We start from the raw sequence: 23877 nt of genomic DNA on the forward strand, positions 1-23877 counted from the left end.
TGTTTACTGTACTTGTTATCCCTGACGAAAAATCTAGTAAAAGATTTGAAACGTTGGAAGCAGAACACAGCCGTGTCAGTCTCTTCTTAAACCCTTGGAGTGCCGCCTCACCTTCCCCTTGTTAATACAGCTCTTCACAGAACTGGAGGAAGGCAACCAGGTTATATTATTACTTGTTTACGGAGTGCCGGTCCATTGGACAGAATATATATATATATATATATATATATATATATATATATATATATATATATGCAAAGAAGAGAAGAAATGAAGCGCACAAATCAGCAATAAATTTATAAATATTTACTTCTATATATGCTGACATACATTGGGTTAAAATCTGCAAGCTTGCCGTATAAGCAGGGCCAAACAGCCGGACCAGGTGCCGATGTAACAGCCGCAGGCAGTGATCAATTGCAGGCGGAGCGCTTCAAAGTCGGGCAGTCAGCTGGGAGCTTCCAGGATACAACACGGACCAGACCAGGACGTCACCACGTCGGGAACAGGTAACCACGACCAACGCATTTCGTCACAGCTACGGACTTCGTCACCCCCTGACGAAGTCCGTAGCTGTGACGAAACGCGTTGGGCGTGGTTACCTGTTCCCGACGTGGTGACGTCCTGGTCTGGTCCGTGTTGTATCCTGGAAGCTCCCAGCTGACTGCCCGACTTTGAAGCGCTCCGCCTGCAATTGATCACTGCCTGCGGCTGTTACATCGGCACCTGGTCCGGCTGTTTGGCCCTGCTTATACGGCAAGCTTGCAGATTTTAACCCAATGTATGTCAGCATATATAGAAGTAAATATTTATAAATTTATTGCTGATTTGTGCGCTTCATTTCTTCTCTTCTTTGCAAGCATACCCCTATTTGGATTCGTGGTTGGATCCTGCTAGTGAAGCTGCACACATTATATGGGACATTGGACCTACCCTATAACGAGACTGTGGACTTTTTTGCGCTGGGTATTTTCTTTCCTATATATATATATATATATATATATATATATATATATATATATATATATATATATATATATATATATATATATATATATATATATATATTACAAACAACTGCGCAAAGTGGAAAATGCCAATGTGCCGATTGTTGGTGTGTAGGGAGAAAGTTTCAAACTCCAATATTTGTATGAATGCACACAGGTTTTTCAATTAACCCGACTGCTCCACTCTCTGCCTTCCAAAGGCAATCCTGATTTACATAGTTACATAGTAGGTAAGGCTGAAAAAAGACTTGCGTCCATCTAGTTCAACCTGGTATAGATATCCATTGCTGATTTGGTAGGTTCTGGTATTTTACAGACAAATTATATTTCTTATTTGTACCCATGGATGTTTTTCTCCAGTAAATGTTTGTCCAACTTTGCCTTGAACGCATTTAATGAGCCAGCCGTTACCACCTCTCTGGGAAGAGAGTTCCAGAGTTTGACTGTTCTGACCGTAAAGAAATTCTTTCTACTAGCTGAATTAAATCTTTTTTCTTCTAATCTATACTCATGCCCTCGCGTCCTAGATTCCTTTCTAGTAGAAAAGAGGGTACGTGACAGTTCCTTATATTGGCCCTTGATATACTTGTACATGTTGAGCATGTCCCCCCTTAAACGTCTCTTTTCTAATGTAAATAGTCCCAAATTGCTTAATCTCTCCCCGTAGCTTAAATTCTCCATTCCCCTAATAAGCTTTGTTGCTCGCCTTTGGACTTTTTCTAATTCTATGATGTCCTTTTTATAGTGTGGGGCCCAGAACTGTACTCCGTACTCTAGGTGAGGTCTCACCAATGCTTTATATAGTGGCATAATAACCCTCGAGTCCCTAGTTTCCATTCCCCTCTTAATACATGCCAGAATTTTGTTGGCCTTTTTGTAGCTACATTACAATGGGCACTACATCCTAGTTTGCTGTCTATTTGGACTCCTAGATCCTTTTCAAGTATGGAATTACCCAGTTCCTCTCCGCTAAGGTTGTAACTTGCACACTGGTTGTGTCTCCCAAGGTGCATAACTTTACATTTATCTACATTGAACCTCATCTTCCATTTCTAGAATTGCAAGATCATTTTGAAGCATGGTGACATCTTCTGATGATTTGATGACTTTGCTAAGTTTTGTATCGTCCGCAAAGATGGATACATTGCTGAGTAACCCTATCCCAATATCGTTAATAAAAATGTTAAACAAAATGGGCCCCAAAACCGAACCCTGGGGCACTCCACTTAGTACCGGTATCATATCTGATACGGCACCATTCACAACCACTCTTTGTTCTCTATTACATAGCCAATTCCCTACCCATCTGCAGATATTTTCACCCAATCCTAGGTTCTCCATTTTATTAATCAATCTCTTGTGTGGGACAGTATCAAATGCTTTAGCGAAATCTAGGAAAATCACATCTACAGCATTTCCATTATCGAGGTTTTTGCTAAACTCTTCATAGAACCCTAGTAGATTAGTTTGGCATGAACGATTTTTCACGAACCCATGTTGGTTAGCACTGAGTAGACGGTGATGATCTAAATATTTCTGGATACCATCCCTTAAAAATCCTTCAAATAGTTTACCCACAATTGATGTTAAACTAACGGGTCTGTAATTAGCGGGTTCTTCTTTTTTTCCTTTTTTGAATATTGGCACTACCTCTGCTATTCTCCAATCTTTTGGTACTATACCTGACGATAGTGACTTGCTAAAGATATAATGTAGGGGGGTAGCTAGTTCATCCCTTAATTCCATTAATACCCTCGGATGAATCCCATCTGGCCCTGGTGATTTATTTGTTTTGAGTTTGCTTAGCCTCAGTATTATTTCCTTCGGCGTGAAATCCACAATGAGATCTGGCTTATTTTTGTGGTAAATGTTCGTTCCACAGTCTGCTCTCCCTTAGTAAATACTGATGAGAAGAACTCATTTAACAGTTTTGCTTTTCCCTTGTCCTCAGTAACACTTTTTCCACTAGTATCAGTTAGTGGGCCTATGTTTTCCTTAATTAAACGTTTACTATTTATGTGTTTAAAAAACTTCTTTGGGTTGGTTTTGCTTTCAGTCGCTATGCACTCTTCATATAATCTTTTAGCTGCTTTGATTACCCCTTTACAAGTTTTGTTTGATTCTTTGTATTTTGCGAACGCCTCCTCATTCAAGTTATTTTTTATAGAATTTAAAGGCTCTGGTTTTATTGTTGATAGCTGACCTTACTTCTTTGTCCAACCATGGTGGCTTTTTTTTGTTGAATTTACCTTTAGGCCCTTATTCTGATGTGTGCGGCCGGAGCCGCATACGTTGCTCCGGCCGCACAAACCAAACCCCGCCTACAAGACGGATCGCCACGGCCGTCCGTACGCGGACGGCTGGCGATCCGCATGAAAATGGTGGGGCGTACGCCTCCACCATGGTGGGAGCTGCCCCCTGCATTCGATGGTCGACGACCATCGAAGGCAGGGCCGCACGCTCCCCCCGCTCACGCAAGCTTAGACCACACGGACAATCGTCCGTGTGAAAGCTTGTATTTGGGCGGAGAGCTGACATCCGGCGATGTCAGCTTTCCGCCCCCATCACTGGCGTCATAGCCTCATTACCATGCATACGCCCCGCGTTTGCATGGGAACGCCCATGAAACGCTGGGCGTATACATAGGTAAATGAGGCTATCAAGCCCCTCACGCCCCTATACGCCCCCTTTGCGGCGTATAATTTTTGTGTGCGGCGATTTCGCCTGCACATGCGCAGAGTGACCTCTGCGCATGTGCAGAGTGAAAACATCGGCGGTACGGCCGCACGCGGGCCGTACCGCACAGATTAGAATAAGGGCCTTAGTTATTTTAGGAATGTATTCAATAGTTAGTGAATCAAGCACCTTTTTTAGAGTATCCCACATTTCCTCTGCATTTTTTCCCTCCATAACCGTTTCCCACCCAATTCCTGTTAGGGCTTCCCTGAATAATTCAAAGTTCGCTTTTCTGAAGTTTAGTATTTTTGCAGATCCTTTTTTGATGTAATTTACTGAAGTTGATTTCCAGTGAAACCATATTGTGATCACTGTTCCCTAATTGTTCAATTACTTTTGTGTTTGAAACTAAGTCTGTGTTATTTGTTAAAACTAAGTCCAAGAGTGCCTCATCACGAGTTGGAGTTTCCACCGTTTGTGTAATAAACTGGTCTTTAAGTAAGCTTAAGAACCCATTGCTTCTTGCTGATTTACCTGTTTCGTTTTCCCAATCAATGTCGGGTAAATTAAAATCCCCCATAATTAATACCTGACCCTGATTTGATGCTTGTTTGATTTGGTTTAAAAGAAGAGACTCTTCCCTTTCGTTTATATTTGGTGGTCTATAGCATACCCCTATTATAAATTAGTTTTTTGTTTTTTTATTATTGTCGGTTATCTCTGCCCACACTGTCTCCGAGTTGTCGTCTTCCAGGTCTGTGCTCATATTTTTCTCACATGATGTTAAGTTATTATTTACATATAGGCACACACCCTCGCCCCTTCTATTTTCCCTGTCTTTCCTGAAGAGTGTATATCCCTCCATGTTTAATGCCCAGTCATGCGACTCATTACACCATGTTTCTGTAATACCAATGATGTCGTAGTCGTCCCTACTGATCACCGTTTCTAGCTCCACGATTTTACTCACTAAGCTTCTTGCATTAGCCAGTAAGCATTTTAATTTTTTTTTTTTTAGATATGGCTCTAATATTGTGATTAGTTTCACCCCAGGACCCATTTGAATTCTTTACTAGCTTTTTCTTTCCCCTCTCCCCTTCAATAGACTCTCTACAGGCCTCCCAACCATGCACACTGCCTGCCCTCTTTATAGTTCTGGGAATTCTTCCTCTGTCCTTCCCTCCTTCCCTTATACTAAGATCATCTGTACCTAAGAACTGTAATGGGGTAAATTTCCACAGGCAATTTCTAGAACAGTAATGAGAGAAGTCTGAACAACATCGATGTTAAAATATCTCAAATCTTCCCATTAGAGATTTTTTTAATATAGTATGAACATCAATGTTGTTCAGACATCGAATGATATTTTATGGAAGAAAATATTTTTCCTATATGTGTATATATATATACCGTTCTTTTATTCATTTGTACACTAAGAAAATCGGGTGTAAAATATATAAGGATTTTTTATATTTGATGTTATTGTATGTATAATTAATTTTTTATGTTTATCATTGTACGTTTTAAAAAAAACATACAATCAGAAATTCTGATTTTGGATCCCTGTGAGCACTCTTCCTGTGACCCAGTCATATATAGGCTTTCACTTTGGGGATTAATACTCCCATTCAATCCATTTCAGAGGTCAAGAATTCTGTGGGCAGTGCCATACCCTACCCTAAATGAACAATCTTTTGGCTTACCCATTTCAATTGTATCAACATTTATGAATGCTCTACTCACCATTGCTGCGTATTTGAATTCTGTCTTTTATGATGTGGTCTTATTGAATTCAATGCTCTCTGAGCCCCTGATGAAGTCAATTCATTGACTATATGCGTTGGGCCGGTTACTTTATTGGAAAGACCAAAATTCTGAAGGATCACAGATTTAAACTTTGTTATTGTGTTTGTTATATTGCCCATGGGGCATTGTTTTATAAAATTATGTTTTTCATTTTAATTGTGTGTAATCATTCATAGCGCACTCTGAATCTGTTCTTTTTATCTCTATTACCCCTTTTGGGTCCTTTCTAACAGGGGACTTTCAGGTGCTGCTACTCATACCGTGTGCGCAGTTTGGGTTATTTCTGTGTGTGTGTGTGTGTGTATATTTCAGTCTGTGAAAAAGGCATGTGTTGCCGAAACAGATCTGTCGACTGCCAACTGTTTGACCAATGAAGTCGTTTATGGATGGGTGAATATGTTTTCAAATCCCCAAGTTGTATCCTGTCATAAGCTGAAAGTTTGACTAATGTATCTGGCTGATACCTGAACATTTATATAAAAAAGTATTTTGTGATGGATTCACAGTGATAAGATTGGAGTGTTGTCTTGTCTATATCTTCGGGTATACTGTTTGTTTATAGTACTTCTGGACTCGCACCTGAACTTTCAAAACTTCTTTTGAGTGCGGATTCCCCAAGTTTCCGTATATATATACGGGACGAGCTAGCACCTGGCTAGGTGTATGCAGCGATCTCTAACCAGGCACCCCACCTACTTTTCTGTTCTTGGCTGACCCACAGTGGATGTTCCTCCATACAAGGCAAGTCCGTGATTCAGTGAGTACACACTGCACAATTGGGACATTGATTGGCAAAGATGACGGAGCACAGCGAGCCAGGTGTTATATTCAGTCAGATTGACACTGGCGACTGTTTTAGCTTCTCTGACGCCGACGCAGAGTTAATCCTGCAAGCTGTTACTGCACAGACTCATGTGGCTATCATTGAGAATGGTGATTTATACAGAGACTGGTACTTCATGAAAAAAAGAGAATTGGATTACACCTACCATGCTTCCACATTATCCGAATACTTCAAAGACAAGCAGATACCCCGAGGTTTTCGGGTGAGGAATACTCCAACTATTGGCCGTCATAACCCCGCCTTCTGCAAAAGGTGGGTAAGTGTCTTGAATAAATGTGCTATGGACTTACTTTTGCTTGTAATAGATGAATCTACTAAAGAACTTGGCAATATTAAAAGTAAAGTGCTGGAATTTGAGAAGGCGCATAAACCTGTACTAGCTCAAGATACACAAGTGAATTGGTGTGCTAAACTAGAGAAAGACCTAGACCAATATAGAAAAGATCTGGTTAAATTTAAAAGGGAAAAGAGGAGAAAAGTACAGTTGGACTATGAGCAAAACCGGGTGTATACTTGGTTAAGTATACCTCACCCTGAAAACACATATATGAGAGCCACCTATGGTCAACGCAAGTTTAGACGCCCATTTACTGATTATGAAGGCACCAATACCTCCACTATCGAATCTGATGTACCAGTTACCACTACCTCTGGTGTTCACCCTTTAGGAGCAAACACAAGGGCTTCACACAAAAAACCTCCTATAAACGCACCAGACGTAGCAAGCAAAATCAAATGGAAAAGAGGTCGCAAAGCCAAACCATAGCGGATGAACTGGTATTCAATTTATCAAGCACAGTATTGACCCAAACTGAGACACAATTATTGGCAAAAGGTTTGTCCTTCGTACCTAGTACCAAGCATGATGATTTTCAGTGGCAAGTTGACTGTTTCAAGTTTGGACGGTCATTACGGCTTAAAGAACATTTTTCTCAACAACAGGTTATGAGTACTACTAATGCAGATATCCCCATCCAATTAAGGAAATTACAACCCAAATCGGCGTTCGATCCCAAGACCAAAAATGCATCAATTAAGTCCTTTATGCGCATTATGGAACACACAGGAAGAGTGTGGCAAAAGAGACTCACAAGATCACAATCTGTCCTTTGAGGAAAAAGAGACTTTAAATTATCTTCGCAAAGACATCATTATCCGTAGTGCAGATAAGGGTGGGGCTGTTGTAGTCCAAGACCTATCTGCTTACGTGGTCGATTGAATGATGCTATGGTTTATGAATTTTTGGATGGTGATCCTACTCTGCATTATAAATCTGAATTAGATAAAGTATTATCACTTGCAGCAGCTGATGGTATCATTTCTCATGATTTATGCAAAGCCTTATGTGTTAAATATCCTGTGATACCTTTATAATACACATTGCCTAAAATACATAAAATTTTGGTGGAACCCCCGGGCAGACCCATTATATCTGCCAGGGGGTCTCTCTACCAACCTATTTCAACTTTTTTAGATGCCTACCTAAATCCGTGCATACAACAAACCCAATCTTATTTGAAAGACACTACCATGTTGATTAAAAGGTTAACAGATTTGGGGACATTACCTGCGCATACGATTATGTGCAGTGCTGATGTCACAAGTCTGTATACGTGCATTCCGCACACTGATGGTATAACTGCAGTAAAAAGGTTGATCTCCTCTAGCAGCAGGTATACTGGTCCTCCAGTTGACCTGTTTATCCAATTATTGACACTTGTTCTGACCAGAAACTATTTCCTATTTGATAGTCGTATGTACTTGCAGCGCCTTGGCTGTGCAATGGGGTCCAATGTGGCCCCATCGTACGCCAATGCCTACATGTGCCAAGTAGAGAGTGGCCTACTACAGCAGGAGTAAGTGGCGGGAAAGGTCCTGCTGTACGTACGCTACATAGACGATTTTACTTATCTTTTGGTCTGGTCAGGCAAGCGATCTAGTTGAATTACTCACCTCACACAACGGATCTGATAAAGCTCACATATGTTCTCAGCAGTGAGGAGGTGAACTTTTTGGACGTGAAGATCAAGTTGGATGGGGGGGTGATAGCAACTTCTATTTTTGTGAAAGACACTGATCATAACACGATCTTTAAACATGACAGTTTCCATCCAGTACCTCTTCGTCGTGGGTTGCCCTATTCCCAGATGTTGAGGGTTAAGAGAATCATGAGTGACCCTTTCCAATTGGAACAGGACCTTGACCTTATAGTATCTAAATTCCTGGAAAGAGGGTACCCCATTGGAGAATTGCAGACAGCTAAGGAAAGGGTCAAAGCCACTTCAAGGAGGTGGCTTTGATATCCAATAATAGAAGAGAAGAAATGAGAACCCCCATAAAAATACCTTGGGTTAATAGATATTCCTTGTCTAGCAATAATGTTACCAAACAGGTAAAGAGATATTGGCCCATTATCAATACTGATAAAGAACTAAGTGGGTTAAAGAACAGTAGGTACATGCCCGCTTACTCCCGTGATAGGAACCTTAAGGATCTATTGGTCAAACTGGATGTATCAGAGTTAACCAAACCTGTTGTTCCCAAGCAATTTATGTCCCAACCGGTAGGGTGTTACAAGTGTATTGGTTGTACTACCTGCAGTGCTATGCTTACTGGCAATACTATCTCACATCCGTACACAGGCAAAAAATTATCCATCATGCACTCTGCCACTTGCACTACTCGCTTTGTTGTGTATGTTCTGTCTTGCCCATGTGGTTTATACTACGTGGGCAAGACAGAGAGCCAATTTAGAGAAAGGATGGTGAATCATCGCTCAGCGATACGAGCAGCCATCGAGTCTGGCACAAGTGACCAACCAGTGGCCAGACACTGTGCCCAGTTTGGTCACAGCATCTCCAGCATTCGATCCAAAATAGTGGATCACATCCCTGTATCTAACAGAGGTGGAGACCGGGGGAAACGCCTCCTACAGATGGATACACCTCCTGGGTACCATGTCCCCTAGGGGACTTAACGCGATGTGGGGATTACATTGTTTTCTGTAGTCCAATACTAATGATTGATGGAAGTTAGGCACATTAATGTATTCATGAATAGCAAGGCATTGACCATGTAGTGGGTAAATAACAGATGTGCAGGAGCTGAATTGCATAATTATTATCATGATATTATTATTTTTTTATATTCTGCTGACTTTAGAGTAATATCTTAGTATAAGCAACATGCATATAACCGGTAATCTTTTCCTCTTTCCCTAGAGTACAGTGATATAATATTTTTTATATTCAAGTAGAGCAGTCACTGTGATGTTATAGATGATAAGATACTATAAGCGGAATATGACTCATTGTTAATCATGTTTGACTAAGTTCTTGTATTGTATATATATGTTTTGTATTATATGTATGTTTTTAATGTAATGTTCTAATGTTTACATACAGTCACTTTTTTGAGTATAAAATGAATTGTCCACCAGCGTCACACTCTGACACAGCGCACGGCTTCAGCACAGCAGAGCAGATGGGATGAGCGTAGCGTGATGGTCACTAGGCAACGCTGATACTCGGCGAGGGCCTGATGACGTCACACGCCGCTCGCCGAATGCTTGCTGGTGCAGAGCGCAGCTGTCTGGAGTGGTGTGACAGATTCTCTTAATTTAAGGTGGAGGAGGAGTTAACACTTGTGGGTATAAATACATGCACTGTATCATTGTGTGGTTATCCCTGAGAACGAGCAGCAATGCTCGAAACAATTGTCAGATTGCCTGTTGGTGAATAAAGCCTTTATCTGATTTTGAAAAATCTCTGAGTGACGCCTCTGATATGAGCTACAAGATATATATATATATATATATATATATATATATATATATATCTGTCCAATGGACCCCGGCACTCTGTACTGCTCCATATTTATTGATTTTTTTCCTGTATAGGAAATGTATATCTTGATTCAAGGCAAAGTGTTCCTTCTTCAATGATGGGGCCTCCGAGTTATTCTCATATACAACCTATGAGCACTGCAGGATCTGGATTGTCAGGTACGTACAGATCAGTTTCCATTTGTAATAAAGCATGCAAAGAAAACGGATTATGTGAACTACTTTGTAACAGTGCTGTGCTGGAATAATTCATTTCAACCACACTAGCACAAGAGGAATTTATCTTCTGGTGCTAAATGCAAGATGTAGAAATGTTTTTTTTTTTTTTTTTTATGTATTAGGGCAATGATGGCTAACCACATCCCAGTATGCCCTGCTACAGTTTTGCTATGTGGCCATGCTAAAACTGATGCAGGGCATGCTGGGATGTGTAGTTCAACAACAGCTGGAGTGTCAAGGTTAGCCATCACCGTATTAGTGTATGGAATTTTTGGATTCTATATTTTTTTTTACATCCGGGGCCCAGTAAAAGTTAAAGGGGCATATTTGCTTTTTTCTTACAAAACTGCTTATCCCTGTGAATTTGTCAAAATAGGTGTCAAAAATTGCCAAGCAAACATTTGTATTCATCATAATAATCTGTAATGTTTACCTTATACAGGTTGAGTCTCACTTATTCGTATATTCCAAAAACCGAAATATTCTGAAATCGTTTCTCCGCGTCTTTTTTTCATAATTACCTCTTCTCCCGTGTCCACCTTGGCCACCGGAATCCGCTTCATCGGCATCCCCAGTCCCAAGGATGCATAGCGCGGGCACGCAACCACTGAGCATGTGAATGTTTGATATAATCCCTATTTTTAAGTAAAATAGTTGCAGGCTTCGCCACACCTGCCTTTGCATGGGGACTCCCAGCACTTTTCTGGGTACATCCAGGAAACGATGGGCGTCCCCATTTGGCAATCCCCTGCCCGCCCCTATGTCTGCGAGCGCCTCGGCGACTGTGATAGCCGCCAAATAGGTTCACACAGCGGCCCTGTGGTGGGTGCTGGATGGCTCCCCGACAGTCAGGATTCTTACAGTCATTACTCCGACGTCGGAATCCTGACTGCTCCCTCGTGGGGGTCCACGACCCCCGTAGAGGGAAAATAAAATCTTGCCACCGTGCCCGCAGTGTAGCGAGCCCGCAAGGGGCTTCATTGCGCTCCCCCGCTGTGCAGTCGGGAGTCCAACGTCAGAGAAATGACTGTCGGAATCCCGACTGTCAGTGTGTCATACCACACCCCCCTGCGGTGCCCGATGCAGAGAGTGCTGGCTATCCCCAGGAATCAATCCAGCACATATATTACATGCATGATAACATGTATGTATATATGTACTGTGTGGTCCTCCCCACTACTTGGTTGGCAATGCACTGGTATAAAGACATTTTTAATTAGCTTAATTTGGATAATAATTAAATGTCATATTTAGGGTGATATTGTGCAATGTGCAGAATAATGGGTTAATTGATGAGTATGCTGCATTGAAGGGAAAGGTGTTTATAGGCTTGCAGGTGGGGAGTTACAGTTTTTTTTTTTTTAATACACATTTTTTTAAAGTGTCTTAAGACAAACAATTTACCGAACAGAAATTTTTTACACACTTTGCTTCCTATAATTTTTTAAATGTTATTAAAAATACAAAAAATCTACTCTAACAGCTTTAAAGAGCCCCAATCTGCCCTCAAGACCTGTGCAACACAGCTCGCCGCTATCTTTACCAGGATTTTCAACACTTCACTAGAAATGTGCAAGGTCCCCACCTGCTTCAAAGCCTCAATTATCGTCCCGGTTCCCAAGAGCTCAACTGCGAAAGACCTCAATGACTACAGGCCGATTGCACTAACATCGGTGGTCATGAAAGTGCTTGAACGTATGGTGCTGAACCACCTGAGAGTTGTTACAAATGCTCACCTCGACCCCCTGCAGTTTGCCTACCGAGCAAACAGAAGTGTCGAGGATGCAGTCAACCTAGGGCTGCACCACATTCTACAGCACCTGGACAGTCCAGGCTCCTATGCAAGGATACTATTTGTTGATTTCAGCTCGGCATTCAACACTATCATCCCTCACATCCTGGAGCCAAAACTCCGTTCACTAGGAGTCCCAGAACCTACATGCTCCTGGATCACTGACTTCCTGACTGAAAGGAAACAGGCGGTGAAAGCAGGCGCATTCATTTCAAACACATGCACAATTAGCACCGGTGCCCCTCAAGGATGTGTCCTCTCCCCCCTGCTCTTCTCCCTCTACACAAACGACTGCACCTCAGCAGAACAGTCAGTAAAAATTATAAAATTTGCAGACGACACAACGGTTATCGGCCTAATCATGGATGGAAACGAGTCGGCATACAGACGGGAGGTGGATCGGCTAACTAAATGGTGTAGCGGAAACAACCTTGACCTCAACCCCCTCAAAACGGTGGAGATGGTGGTGGACTTCAGAAGAAAACCAAATGCCATGCACCCACTCATAATATCTGACAGAGTAGTGTCGAGGGTCGACTCCTTCAAATTCCTAGGAACAAAGATTTCCTGCGACCTCAAATGGGGTCCCAACATCATTACAACTGTCAAGAAGGCTCAGCAGCGGTTATTCTTCCTGAGGCAACTCAAGAAATTCAACATCCCGCAGGAGCTGCTGCTCATCTTCTACACTGCCATAGTAGAGTCTGTCCTTTGCTCCTCGATCACAATCTGGTTCGGAGGAGCAACGAGAATGACAGACGAAAGTTGCAAAGAGTGGTGAGGATGGCAGAAAAGATCATTGGGGCGGAGCTCCCCACTGTCCAAGAACTATACCTAGCCAGGGTCAATAAGCGTGCAGGAAAGATCTTGGCGGACAAGGTACACCCTGGCCACAACCTGTTTGAACCCCTTCCGTCAGGCAGACGTTTTAGGTCCATCCCAGCAAAGACGACAAGAACTACAAAAGGCTTCTTCCCAATAGCTGTCCACCAACTAAACCGTATTGAACGTACCAAATACTAAATACTAACTCGAACTTTTCTAGATACATGTGAAATGTATGTGATGTATGTTTATGCCTCTCTTCCCACCCCCTTTGTGTTCCCTGATTGATGCTGCACTGTTACCACAAAAAATTCCAAGCATACGCAAGTATACCTGGCCAATAAAGATGATTCTGATTCTGAATTACTTTAACATTGGATCATTATAGAAGTATAATAATGGCCAAATACAGTAGTGGCCCTTTTTCGAGTACAGGCTAATTTCCCAATTTTCCAGAGACTTGGGGGTTTATTCTGTTTGGTACGGTGGGACCGTATACGGGCGGATTGGGTTTTTATTTCATCTGCGCATGCGTAGCTTTCACAATGTGCATGTGCGGTTACCTCACACCGCTCATGGACGGGTCTCTCCATGCGAAAAAACCTGTCTTAAAGAGTACGGTCATTGTGGGCGGCATGTGGGAGCGGCCGGAATAGTGAGGGAAAACTGGGTGTACACGGGGTTGTGCACACAAAATGCACGGTGCCACAACCACCTCGATCAGCGAACGCTCTGTGCATTTTGGCCCCAAAACAGGTGGACACCAAAGATAGCTCCAGGCCACCCCTAAAGATACCGTATGAGAGCGGACGCCTGGGTCTGCTAATTAACGCTGATTACTAGTCACACACATACACCTGAATGTAATAAGCAATGCTGCAGGCTATTAAGTGAAAACCATTATTTCACTACCTGCAAGCCAAACACAGCCCTCAAACACATTGGAAGCTTATCTTTCTACACTTCTTAACATGTAAAGGTTGGTTTAATTTTAGGTAATAATCATTCTATGACCTGTTTATACAGTATGTGTCAAGGTAGTTATTTTATAACCATCTACACCCATTCAGAAAGTGTTTTTTTATACTTTAAAAAGCAGGACGCTCAATTCACAGAAGTCGACATGTGTCAACTTTTTCACTGTAACACAAACATACCAGTTTTTTATTATGAAAAAGACACATAAACCACATTTAAGAGCATTTAATGATGTTTTTGGACTCAATTTCTACTTGCAATGTGGCGTATGCTCAGATATACGGAAGGTGTCGGTGGGAAAACGGACGAGATCCGTCCGTGCACTTTGGCGTATGCTCTGACGTACGCCAGGTATCGGTGGCTAAGAGGGAGATCTGTCCGTACGCTCAAGTGTACACCACTCCCCATTGTCAGTGTTTGTGACCGTCCGTGTGCGGCTGTTCTGTGGGCGCACTTACGCTCACCGTGAGCGTATGAAAAACGTACGGTGTGACGGACCGTACGTACGTTTCACCGTACCAAACAGAATAACCCCCATAATACCGCTAAAATAGAATATTACTGCACAGTCACTTTTAATTCAATAAGTTTTATTGAAAAGTTTTTGCATTAGCATAACAAACATTCAAACATACAGCTAGGTAGCTGGAACAACGTGATTAACTGCATAGCAGGCAAGAGCATGCATAACAGGAGCGTATATTCATACCGTAAGAAGAAAGGTTATCGTATCATTCACATAATATCACCGTTTAGTGTTAGTATCACAACAATACTCGAAGGCGCCATTTGGGCACTGACCTATAAAGGCAGTACAGAATATAAAATGGATTATCACTCATAGACTAACACATGGGTCCTCAAACTGCGGCCCTCCAGATGTTGTGAAACTACAAATCCCAGCATGCCTTGCCACAGTTTTGCTATAAGGGAGTGTTAAAACTGTGGCAAGGCATGCTGGGATTTGTAGTTTCACAACATCTGGAGGGCCGCAGTTTGAGGACCCATGGACTAACATGTACAATACCCTCCCATATAGAAGGAATCACTTAGAATATGTTGCATGAATCCAGCTACCAAGTATAAAAATAAAATATTAATAATAATACCTAAAGCAAACCTACCTCATTACCCCCCACCCTGTACAACCCACCCCCAAATTAGGTGTACTTGGATCGCGTAAAACAACCTACCCCTATCTCACTAACTATTATGAACTATAGGATAGTGGCCTTTAGCTAAACCGCATCGAATCTACACTAACATTAGGATATGGACATGTCTATGGTAGCTAATCTATACCAAAAAATCTACCTTACTCTTCCCACCCTATCCACCCAGCCCACCCACCAGAAGGATAACAACAGAATACTTCATCTGGGGCAATGGCCGTATTTTAACAAAGTGTATCGGACGCATAGTTTCAGGATAAGAAGTCGGACAGATAAGTATTGCCTACGCCCATCTTCCCAAAAAGTGTCCAACAACCGCTGCAACGGCCCAGAGCATCACAGCAAATTTTTAACCAAACATCTCCCCCTCCCCCCCCATCCCGCCCCGCAAAGAATATTACAATTAAACAGGAGAGTAAAAATGTACATATGTAGAGGAGTCAGGAAAAAAGTGACTAAGACATTGAAACTATTATGCAATGACAGGTAGTCTGGCCATTTATCAAACCCTTAAGATATTATTCTGGCCAATCTCTCCCTCCATGGCAGTTCAGGATGTGTATAAGGACAACCAGCAGCCACATATAGCAAATGTCAGAATCTCAAGACAGTTGAGACCCACATAGAGGGACTCATTTTGAGAGCCATGACAGTGTATATGGCAGCCGAACCTGTAGAAAAGTCAGGATTATAATAAAGATGCAAAACGTACTTAGCTCCCACCGCACACACCCCAGGGCCATAAAAGGGGGGAAATGTATCCAGTTGTTGAGTTTCAGGAGATATAAAAGTTGCAATAGCAGAGCAGAGAAGGGTAATAGCTGCAATTCCCACCACACACTTAGTGGATATCAGAACTGGAGCAGACCACGTAGGCGATAAAAGGATTTCAGGCTCAGGAGAGTACCCATCCTGTATTCTGGATAAGTCTGATGGTGGCACAGTTGAAGAGTCCAGATTGCTTGTAGGAGCAGGCATTGAGGCATCAAACTTACTGAGAAGTCTCTCGGTGGAGGCAGCAATAGCTTGAATTATTTGCTGTACGGAGCAAGCCATTTGTATTATAGATAACCAACAATGCAGACTGTGCAGCCCTATATAAGGGGGAGCAGCACAAACGTGGTTGCAGGTAATCCACCAAAAATGGGGGGGCTACAAGAGATGAAGTAGCATGCAGCGAGCATTTAGGGAGAGGCCCTAGGATGTTGCCACAAGGTCCTCCAGCTCCCCCAGGCAGCGGGGACCAGTGACCGCAGCAGGCAACCAGGTAGTGGCATGCAGCAGGGGAGATGACCGCTGGAAAGAAGAATCAAGCCTCCTAGAAGAGCAGCACAGCAGTGTAGATGGAGGCGGCGCTTAGAGATGACATCATCTCCAAGCGCCGGGACCGCGGTCATCCCCGCTGGGACTGCTGATCGCCGTGCTGGGGGCAGCCCAGCACCAAGGTAAGCTGCTGGGCTGCCCCCAGCACCCGTGCACCCCCCCCCCCCCCGGCCATCGTCCGGGAGGTGAATGGATGCCGCACACAGGCATCCATTCACCTCCTACTCTGCTGCCGCTGCTGTCTGCAAAGTATAGCAGACAGCAGCGCAGGCTGTCTGTGCCCCCCCCCATCCAAACTGCGGAAGCTGCGGTCCACAGGTTGCACATCCCCAATTGATGTAAATGGGAGCCGGGTCAGTTGACCTGGCGTACCCATTTACACCGCCCTCTACCTAGGTCCTAGGTAGAAGTCCCGTGTGAAGGGACACGGCTTATCCCATTTACACCGCCGCTGACCCGGGTCTGACCCATCGAAGACCCAGGGTTTTGCGGCGGTGTAAAAGGGGTATTACAATCATTAAAAGGGGTATTAAAATCATTAACTTTTTACTAAACTTTCCCAGAACAATGTACTATCTATAAAATCGAATTCAGGTACATCAATTCATTCACAAAATTCTATTCCCATCTCTATAATCTTTCTTCCTCCAAGCGCTCTAACCCACCCACCCAACATTAAAGATTTCCTTAATGTGACCTCCCCACACTCCTCCCCTCAGATGTTGATTCACTATGCGCCAAGATCGATCCCGAAGCGGTTGCCTCAGTAATTAAATCCCTCAAATCACATAAAGCTCCAGGCCCTGACAGCTTCACAAACTCTTATTATATCCTCTCCCCACACTTGACGAACCTGTTCAACGGCGTGATGGACCGAAGCTCATTTTCTAAAGAAGCCCTTGAAGCACGGATAATTGTTATCCCTAAAGAGGGTAAAGATCCCTCAAAATGTGCCCATTACAGTCCCATCTCGCTGTTGAACACTGATATCAAAATATATGCAAAAATCCTAGCCACTCGTCTTAATAGGGTGCTGCCAACCCTGGTCCACTCTGATCAAGTAGTGTTTATCCCTGGAAGGCAGGCCAGGGACAACACCAGGCAAACAATAATCCATCACATTAATACCTCTAGGACCCCAGCTGTGGTGTTGTCCCTGGATGCAGAAAAGGCCTTTGATTGTATTAGTTGGCCTTTTCTGAGTCATACCCTACAGGCCTTTGGCTTTGAAGGCACATTTCTCCGGGGCGTTCAGGCTTTATACTCTTCCCCCTCTGCCAGAGTCGCAGTGAATGGGATTTCTTCCTCTAATTTTCCTCTCACCAACGGCACCAGACAAGGGTGCCCTCTCTCACCCCTGATCTTTGCTTTGGGCATCAAACCCCTCGCGGCCCGCATTCGACTCGACCCTGACATCTGAGGGGTTCCTTTAGGTGGAGAAGAGTTCAAAATCTCCCTCTTCACGGACGATGTCCTTCTCACCCTGACCTCCCCCCACATCTCACTCCCTAAAATTTTTCAAACCCTTGAGTCCTACGGCATCCTGTCAGACTATAAAATAAACTTCTCAAAGACAGAAGCACTAGCCTTCAATATGTCCCCACAAGCGCTTAATATTTTACACACCAACTACAAATTTGCTTGGTGCACCTCTAAAATTAAATACCTAGGGGTTTACATTACAGATCATTTCGACTCGCTATACTTGGCCAATTTCTCCCCTCTACTCAAAGCTATCAATTCGGACTTAACATGTTGGAGAGAACTTTTCATCTTTTGGTTAGGTAGAATCATGACAATTAAAATAAACATACTGCCACGCATACTATACATGTTCCAGACCCCCCAGTTAGAGTACCCAAATCTACTCTTCTCCAACTGCATAAATGGTTCATCCAATTTGTCTGGAAACTCAGGCCCCCTCGCATCAGCTTCTTATCTCTGTGACGCTCCTCCTCCGATGGAGGCACTGGCTTTCTTGACATCACACTGTACTACTACGCCACCCATTTTAGCCAAGCAATTGCATGGTTTGCTTCTTCCCAAGTACCTAAATGGATCTTGGTGGAATCTAAGCTATGCAATATTACTCCATTTTCCTCCCTACTCGGGCTTGCACCCTCCAACAGACCCACTCATACCCAAACGAACCCAATTATCGCCTTCACATGCTCTATTTGGGACCTATGCACGTCCCACTTCAATATCACTACCCATCCCTGCCCATTTCCCCACTTTGGCATAACCCTGCATTTACGCCGGGTCACAACACTAAGCGATTTTCCCATTGGCTAGAGGGTGGCATAAAAGTAATTCATGATCTCCTAGACAACAACGCTTGCGCCTCTCTAGACTTTCTTAAAGACAAATTTAACATCTGAGTTTTAAGTTGTTTCACATATATTCAAATCCGTCACTTTTTTCATTCGCTCCCAGCTGATTCTTTCACCAGACCCCTAACTCTCATCGAATATACATGCCTACACCAACCTCTCCGTAAAGGTATAATTTCATCACTATACAACCACCTACTTCTCGCTAAATCCCCCGAACCCTAAACATGAATCCCAATGGTAAAAAGATTTAGGCAATCCACCAGATGATGAGTCTTGGTCATTGATTCGGGAAAGAATCGCCAAATCCTCTATTTCGACTCTGATAAAAGAAAATTCACTAAAAGTGTACTATAGATGGTACCTAGTCCCAACACGTCTGCGCAAAATGTTTAACTCCACCTCTATGGTAATCAGTGGATGCAGCTGAGCGCAACATGAAGCACACTCCTAGCTGCTTGCTATTAGCAGACGGCCAGACAGACAGGACAGAGTGTAACATTATGCCCCCCTTGAAGTAGGCGCATTCCAGATGCCTAAAGGAACATCTTTTCCTCTTGAGGGTGGACTTTGGACACCCACTTGAAAAAACAAAAACACAAACACACAGAATACAAGAAACACATCAAGATCTCCGGCGCCAATGATTCTTTTTCTTCTTTTTGCAGGATTTTAACGGTTTGAGCAAGGTAAGTCCCCATACATTATCAGTACTGATGGTACCTTCCAGCAAAGGCAACTCATTGGCTTCAGATTCATAATCTGTGTCGGAATCAAGATTCCCAGACAGAATTACAGCATTTCTATCTTGAGTATAACACTTGGAAGGCTTGACAGGTAATGACCTGCAAGGACCAAACTCTTCGGAAGACACAGTGTATGGAAAGGACAATGACGCAACATCGGCAGTTATACATCTGGTTAGATCGTTATGCAAAGAGTTAGAAAGGCAGTCAGTGTTGTGAGGTTGAGCAATATTGAAGTGGTTTGAGGACACTTGAGTGGGCTCCACAATAAATGAGTCTGGAACGGACGATGCAGGAGGCTCCTCAGGAATTATCTCAGAAGAAAAAAATAGTCTAATAACGGCATTAGTGAAGGCAGGTAGATCTTCCAGAATAGGGTCTTTTGCACGAATGACTGGCTTAGCCCATTCCAAGACTTCCCCCTTGAAAGCCAAAAGCAAAAACAAAACTTTCTCCGCTGAAGAGTTAAGCAGTGGAGCCACTTCCTGAAGTTGGAGCAACAGATTTTTATATTGTTCTAATTCACCATCGAATATGGGCAGAGCGGAGTCTTGATCCGGGACACTGGCTTGAGAATCCTTATCCAGGACAGCAGACTGGATCTCAGACACAAGTGGATCCTCTCGGACCTCTGGCACGACAGGAGGACCCAAACAGGCTTTTGGCATGACAGGAGGACCCTCTGGAGCGACAAGCGAACCCTCTGGAAGGACAGGTGGACCCTCACGGACCTCTGGAACGACTGGCAGATCCTCTCGGACCTCTGGAATGACTGGTAGATCCTCTCTGACCTCTGGAACAACTGGCAGATCCTCTCGGACCTCTGGAACGACTGGCAGATCCTCACGGACCTCTGAAACGACTGGCAGATCCTCATGGACCTCTGGAACGTCTGGTACTGTAGATCCTCACGGACCTGTGGAACGTCTGGCAGATCCTCACAGACCTCTGGCACGGCAGCGCTATTATACTGCAAGAGAAAACATTGCAACTGACAGCCGACACGGCGGCTCTCAACTTGTGCCCAAAGACGTGGGCAGAGACGGACTCAAGCCCAGGGACTGCGGAGGCCACAGGCTTGGAGACCACGTAGGCAACAGACTCAGGCCCGGAGGCCACGTAGGCAACAGTCTCAGGCTCGGAGGCCACGTAGGCAACAGTCTCAGGCTCGAAGGCCACGTAGGCAACAGGCTCAGGCCCGGAGGCCACGTAGGCAACAGACTCCGGCCCGGAGGCCACAGACCCGGAGGTCAGGGCAATAGCGTCCTCAGGCCCGGAGGCCAGGGCAATAGCGACCCCCTCCTGGGGCTGGACAGGCAGGACCCCCTCCTGGGGCTGGTCAGGCAGGACCCCCTCCTGGGGCTGGTCAGGCAGGACCCCCTCCTGGGGCTGGTCAGGCAGGATCCCCCTCCTGGGGCTAGACAGGCAGGACCCCCCTCCTGGGGCTAGACAGGCAGGACCCCCCTCCTGGGGCTAGACAGGCAGGACCCCCCTCCTGGGGCTAGACAGGCAGGACCCCCCTCCTGGGGCTAGACAGGCAGGACCCCCCTCCTGGGGCTAGACAGGCAGGACCCCCCTCCTGGGGCTAGACAGGCAGGACCCCCCTCCGGGGGCTAGACAGGCAGGACCCCCCTCCTGGGGCTAGACAGGCAGGACCCCCCTCCTGGGGCTAGACAGGCAGGACCCCCCTCCTGGGGCTAGACAGGCAGGACCCCCCTCCTGGGGCTAGACAGGCAGGACCCTCTGGCGGGGACCGGGTCATTGGACCCTCTGGCGGAGGCCGGGTCATCGGACCCTCTGGCGGAGGCCGGGACATCGGACCCTCTGGCGGAGGCCGGGACATCGGACCCTCTGGCGGAGGCCGGGACATCGGACCCTCTGGCGGAGGCCGGGACATCGGACCCTCTGGCGGAGGCCGGGACATCGGACCCTCTGGCGGAGGCCGGGACATCGGACCCTCTGGCGGAGGCCGGGACATCGGACCCTCTGGCGGAGGCCGGGACATCGGACCCTCTGGCGGAGGCCGGGACATCGGACCCTCTGGCGGAGGCCGGGACATCGGACCCTCTGGCGGAGGCCGGGACATCGGACCCTCTGGCGGAGGCCGGGACATCGGACCCTCTGGCGGAGGCCGGGACATCGGACCCTCTGGCGGAAGCCGGGACATCGGACCCTCTGGCGGAAGCCGGGACATCGGACCCTCTGGCGGAGGCCGGGACATCGGACCCTCTGACGGAGGCCGGGACATCGGACCCTCTGACGGAGGCCGGGACATCGGACCCTCTGGCCGAGGCCGGGACATCGGACCCTCTGGCGGAGGCCGGGACATCGGACCCTCTGGCGGAGGCCGGGACATCGGACCCTCTGGCGGAGGCCGGAACATCGGACCCTCTTCCTGAGGTTGGCAACACCAATGCACTTCTAGGGGGTGCAGGGCTGAATGTCTCTCTTGGAGTAGCAGGGTTGGATGTATTTCCTAGGGCTATAGGACCAGGCATTGCCCTGGTACTGAGGGAGGCACATACCTTCGGTAGGCTCTCAAATCTTAACTTGACGTTTTGAGTCCGATGACCCCAGTTATAGACATGATTCCCTTCTTGGGATCCTTTGGCACCATTATTGGAAGTAAGAGAGTCAGACATTACCTCTTGCGGTAGTTTCCCTGTTTCAACCTTGATTGGTTGAGGAATGTCACTTGCTCTGCGAAGGGAGCAGTCCTGGATGAAGTGACTTTTATCTCCACAATACATACAAAGCAGATTCTTCCTTCGTCGTTGGCGTTCAGCATCAGAAAGTTTTGGGCGCCGAAAACTCTGGATTACCCGAACAAACAGCACAGGAGAAATCACCCCTGGACTAGGGGTACCCAAATCTGCAGTGTTTTCTGCTTCTACAGAAGGAGAAGCAAGCTTTGTGGCATCGAAAAGACTTTCCTTGTATGCCATATCTCTGCTGACCTTTATCACAAGATGTTATTAGCTGCTCCACTTGTGCCTGTAAGATTCTCAGCTGCTCAGGACTCCCACTACTGACAAACTGAGAAGGCAAAGAACAGTAATTTTGAGAGGTGCCTTTAATTATTTGACCACATGATTGGCAAAAATGTAAATGATCAAAATCTTTTTTATGTGCAGACATCTGCTGCAGAGCATCAAGACTAATTGACAGCTCTAGGAAGGCTTGTGATGTTAAATTTTGCATGTCCTCACACATTTTCAGTCTACTGAGAAAAACCAGAACTGGATCCTCATCTGGATTCTGGCTTGAAAGGGGAGACTGTACAGGATTCTGTAAGGCAGGGACCATCTTGCAATACTCCAGTACAGTATGTTTTGTTGGCTGGTCATAATGTTAGGATCTGGCAGACTGGAAACCATATGTCTGTATCTGGAGTAAGCAACGGTCTGGTACAGAGAGACTAGACCAGTGGTAGCCAACCCTAGCCCTCGAGATTTTACCAACAGTGCACATTTTCCAGACAACCTAGCTGCTGCACAGCTGCACTCATTAATCACTGACACATTTTAAAAGATACATAGATGGAGCTAATTAGCTCACTTGTGATTCTGTGAGGAGACCTGCAAAACATGCACTGTTGGTAGCTCTCGAGGACTAGGGTTGGCTACCCCAAGACTAGACTGTGGCTGCAGAGGAGTTCAGACAGGTTCAGGACTCTGGACCAGGTGTGGAAAGGTAACTGATAAGTAATGTAAGATTAACCCCTTCTGTGCGGAAAGTCTGAGAAACACACAATGCTTAGACACAGGGGAGGGCAGCAGCTAGCAATGACATAACCAAACCAGGACCTGGATGCAGCTCAAATAAATGTCCACAGAAAGTAACAATGAAATACTTTTATTCAGGCATCAAAGAATAAAGTATAACTTCCACAGCAAATAAAGTAACTTCCAAGGTACACGAAATGCAGGAGGATAATACAAAGTAATATGGATAATTGCAGATGGATAATGCAGAGTATATGGATTATTGCAGGATGCAGAGTAGTGGGAGAATGCAGGCTAGCTACTCGGTATATGGTAAGTAATAGCAGGATCTAAAGTACTTAACTGACAAGTCCTTTTGCAAACAGAGAAGGCAAATATCCAGAGCAGGTTGATGACAGAGACAAGGCAAATATCCAGAGCAGGTTGATGACAGAGACAAGGCAAATATCCAGAGCAGGTTGATGACCGAGACAAGGCAAATGTCCAGAGCAGGTTGATGACAGAGACAAGGCAAATGTCCAAGGCTGATTTCCAGGGGGAGCTGGAGTACAGGCTATCCACACATGGAGCAGGAACAGAAACTATGA

General features: G+C 45.1%; 1 protein-coding gene across 8 annotated transcripts in view; it reads left to right on the forward strand.

Annotated features, from left to right (window-relative positions):
* FOXJ3 (forkhead box J3) overlaps positions 1–23877 on the forward strand; it is a 425779-nt gene that overhangs the window by 397070 nt on the left and 4832 nt on the right. For 7 of the 8 annotated variants that reach the window (XR_014463957.1, XM_083162745.1, XM_083162744.1 and 4 more), the window contains one exon: positions 10232–10336. Coding sequence is in view for 7 of the 8 variants with exons in the window: in XM_083162745.1 (XP_083018871.1) it covers positions 10232–10336 (105 nt within the window). In the remaining variant the exon portion in view is untranslated. Of the gene's footprint in view, positions 1–10231; positions 10337–11879; positions 12131–23877 lie in introns of those variants that run through there. The other variant, XM_083162738.1, reaches the window with a different exon arrangement.

This window comes from Crinia signifera, chromosome 19, assembly GCF_055691185.1.
Source record: "Crinia signifera chromosome 19, ASM5569118v1, whole genome shotgun sequence".
Lineage (NCBI taxonomy): Eukaryota > Metazoa > Chordata > Amphibia > Anura > Myobatrachidae > Crinia > Crinia signifera.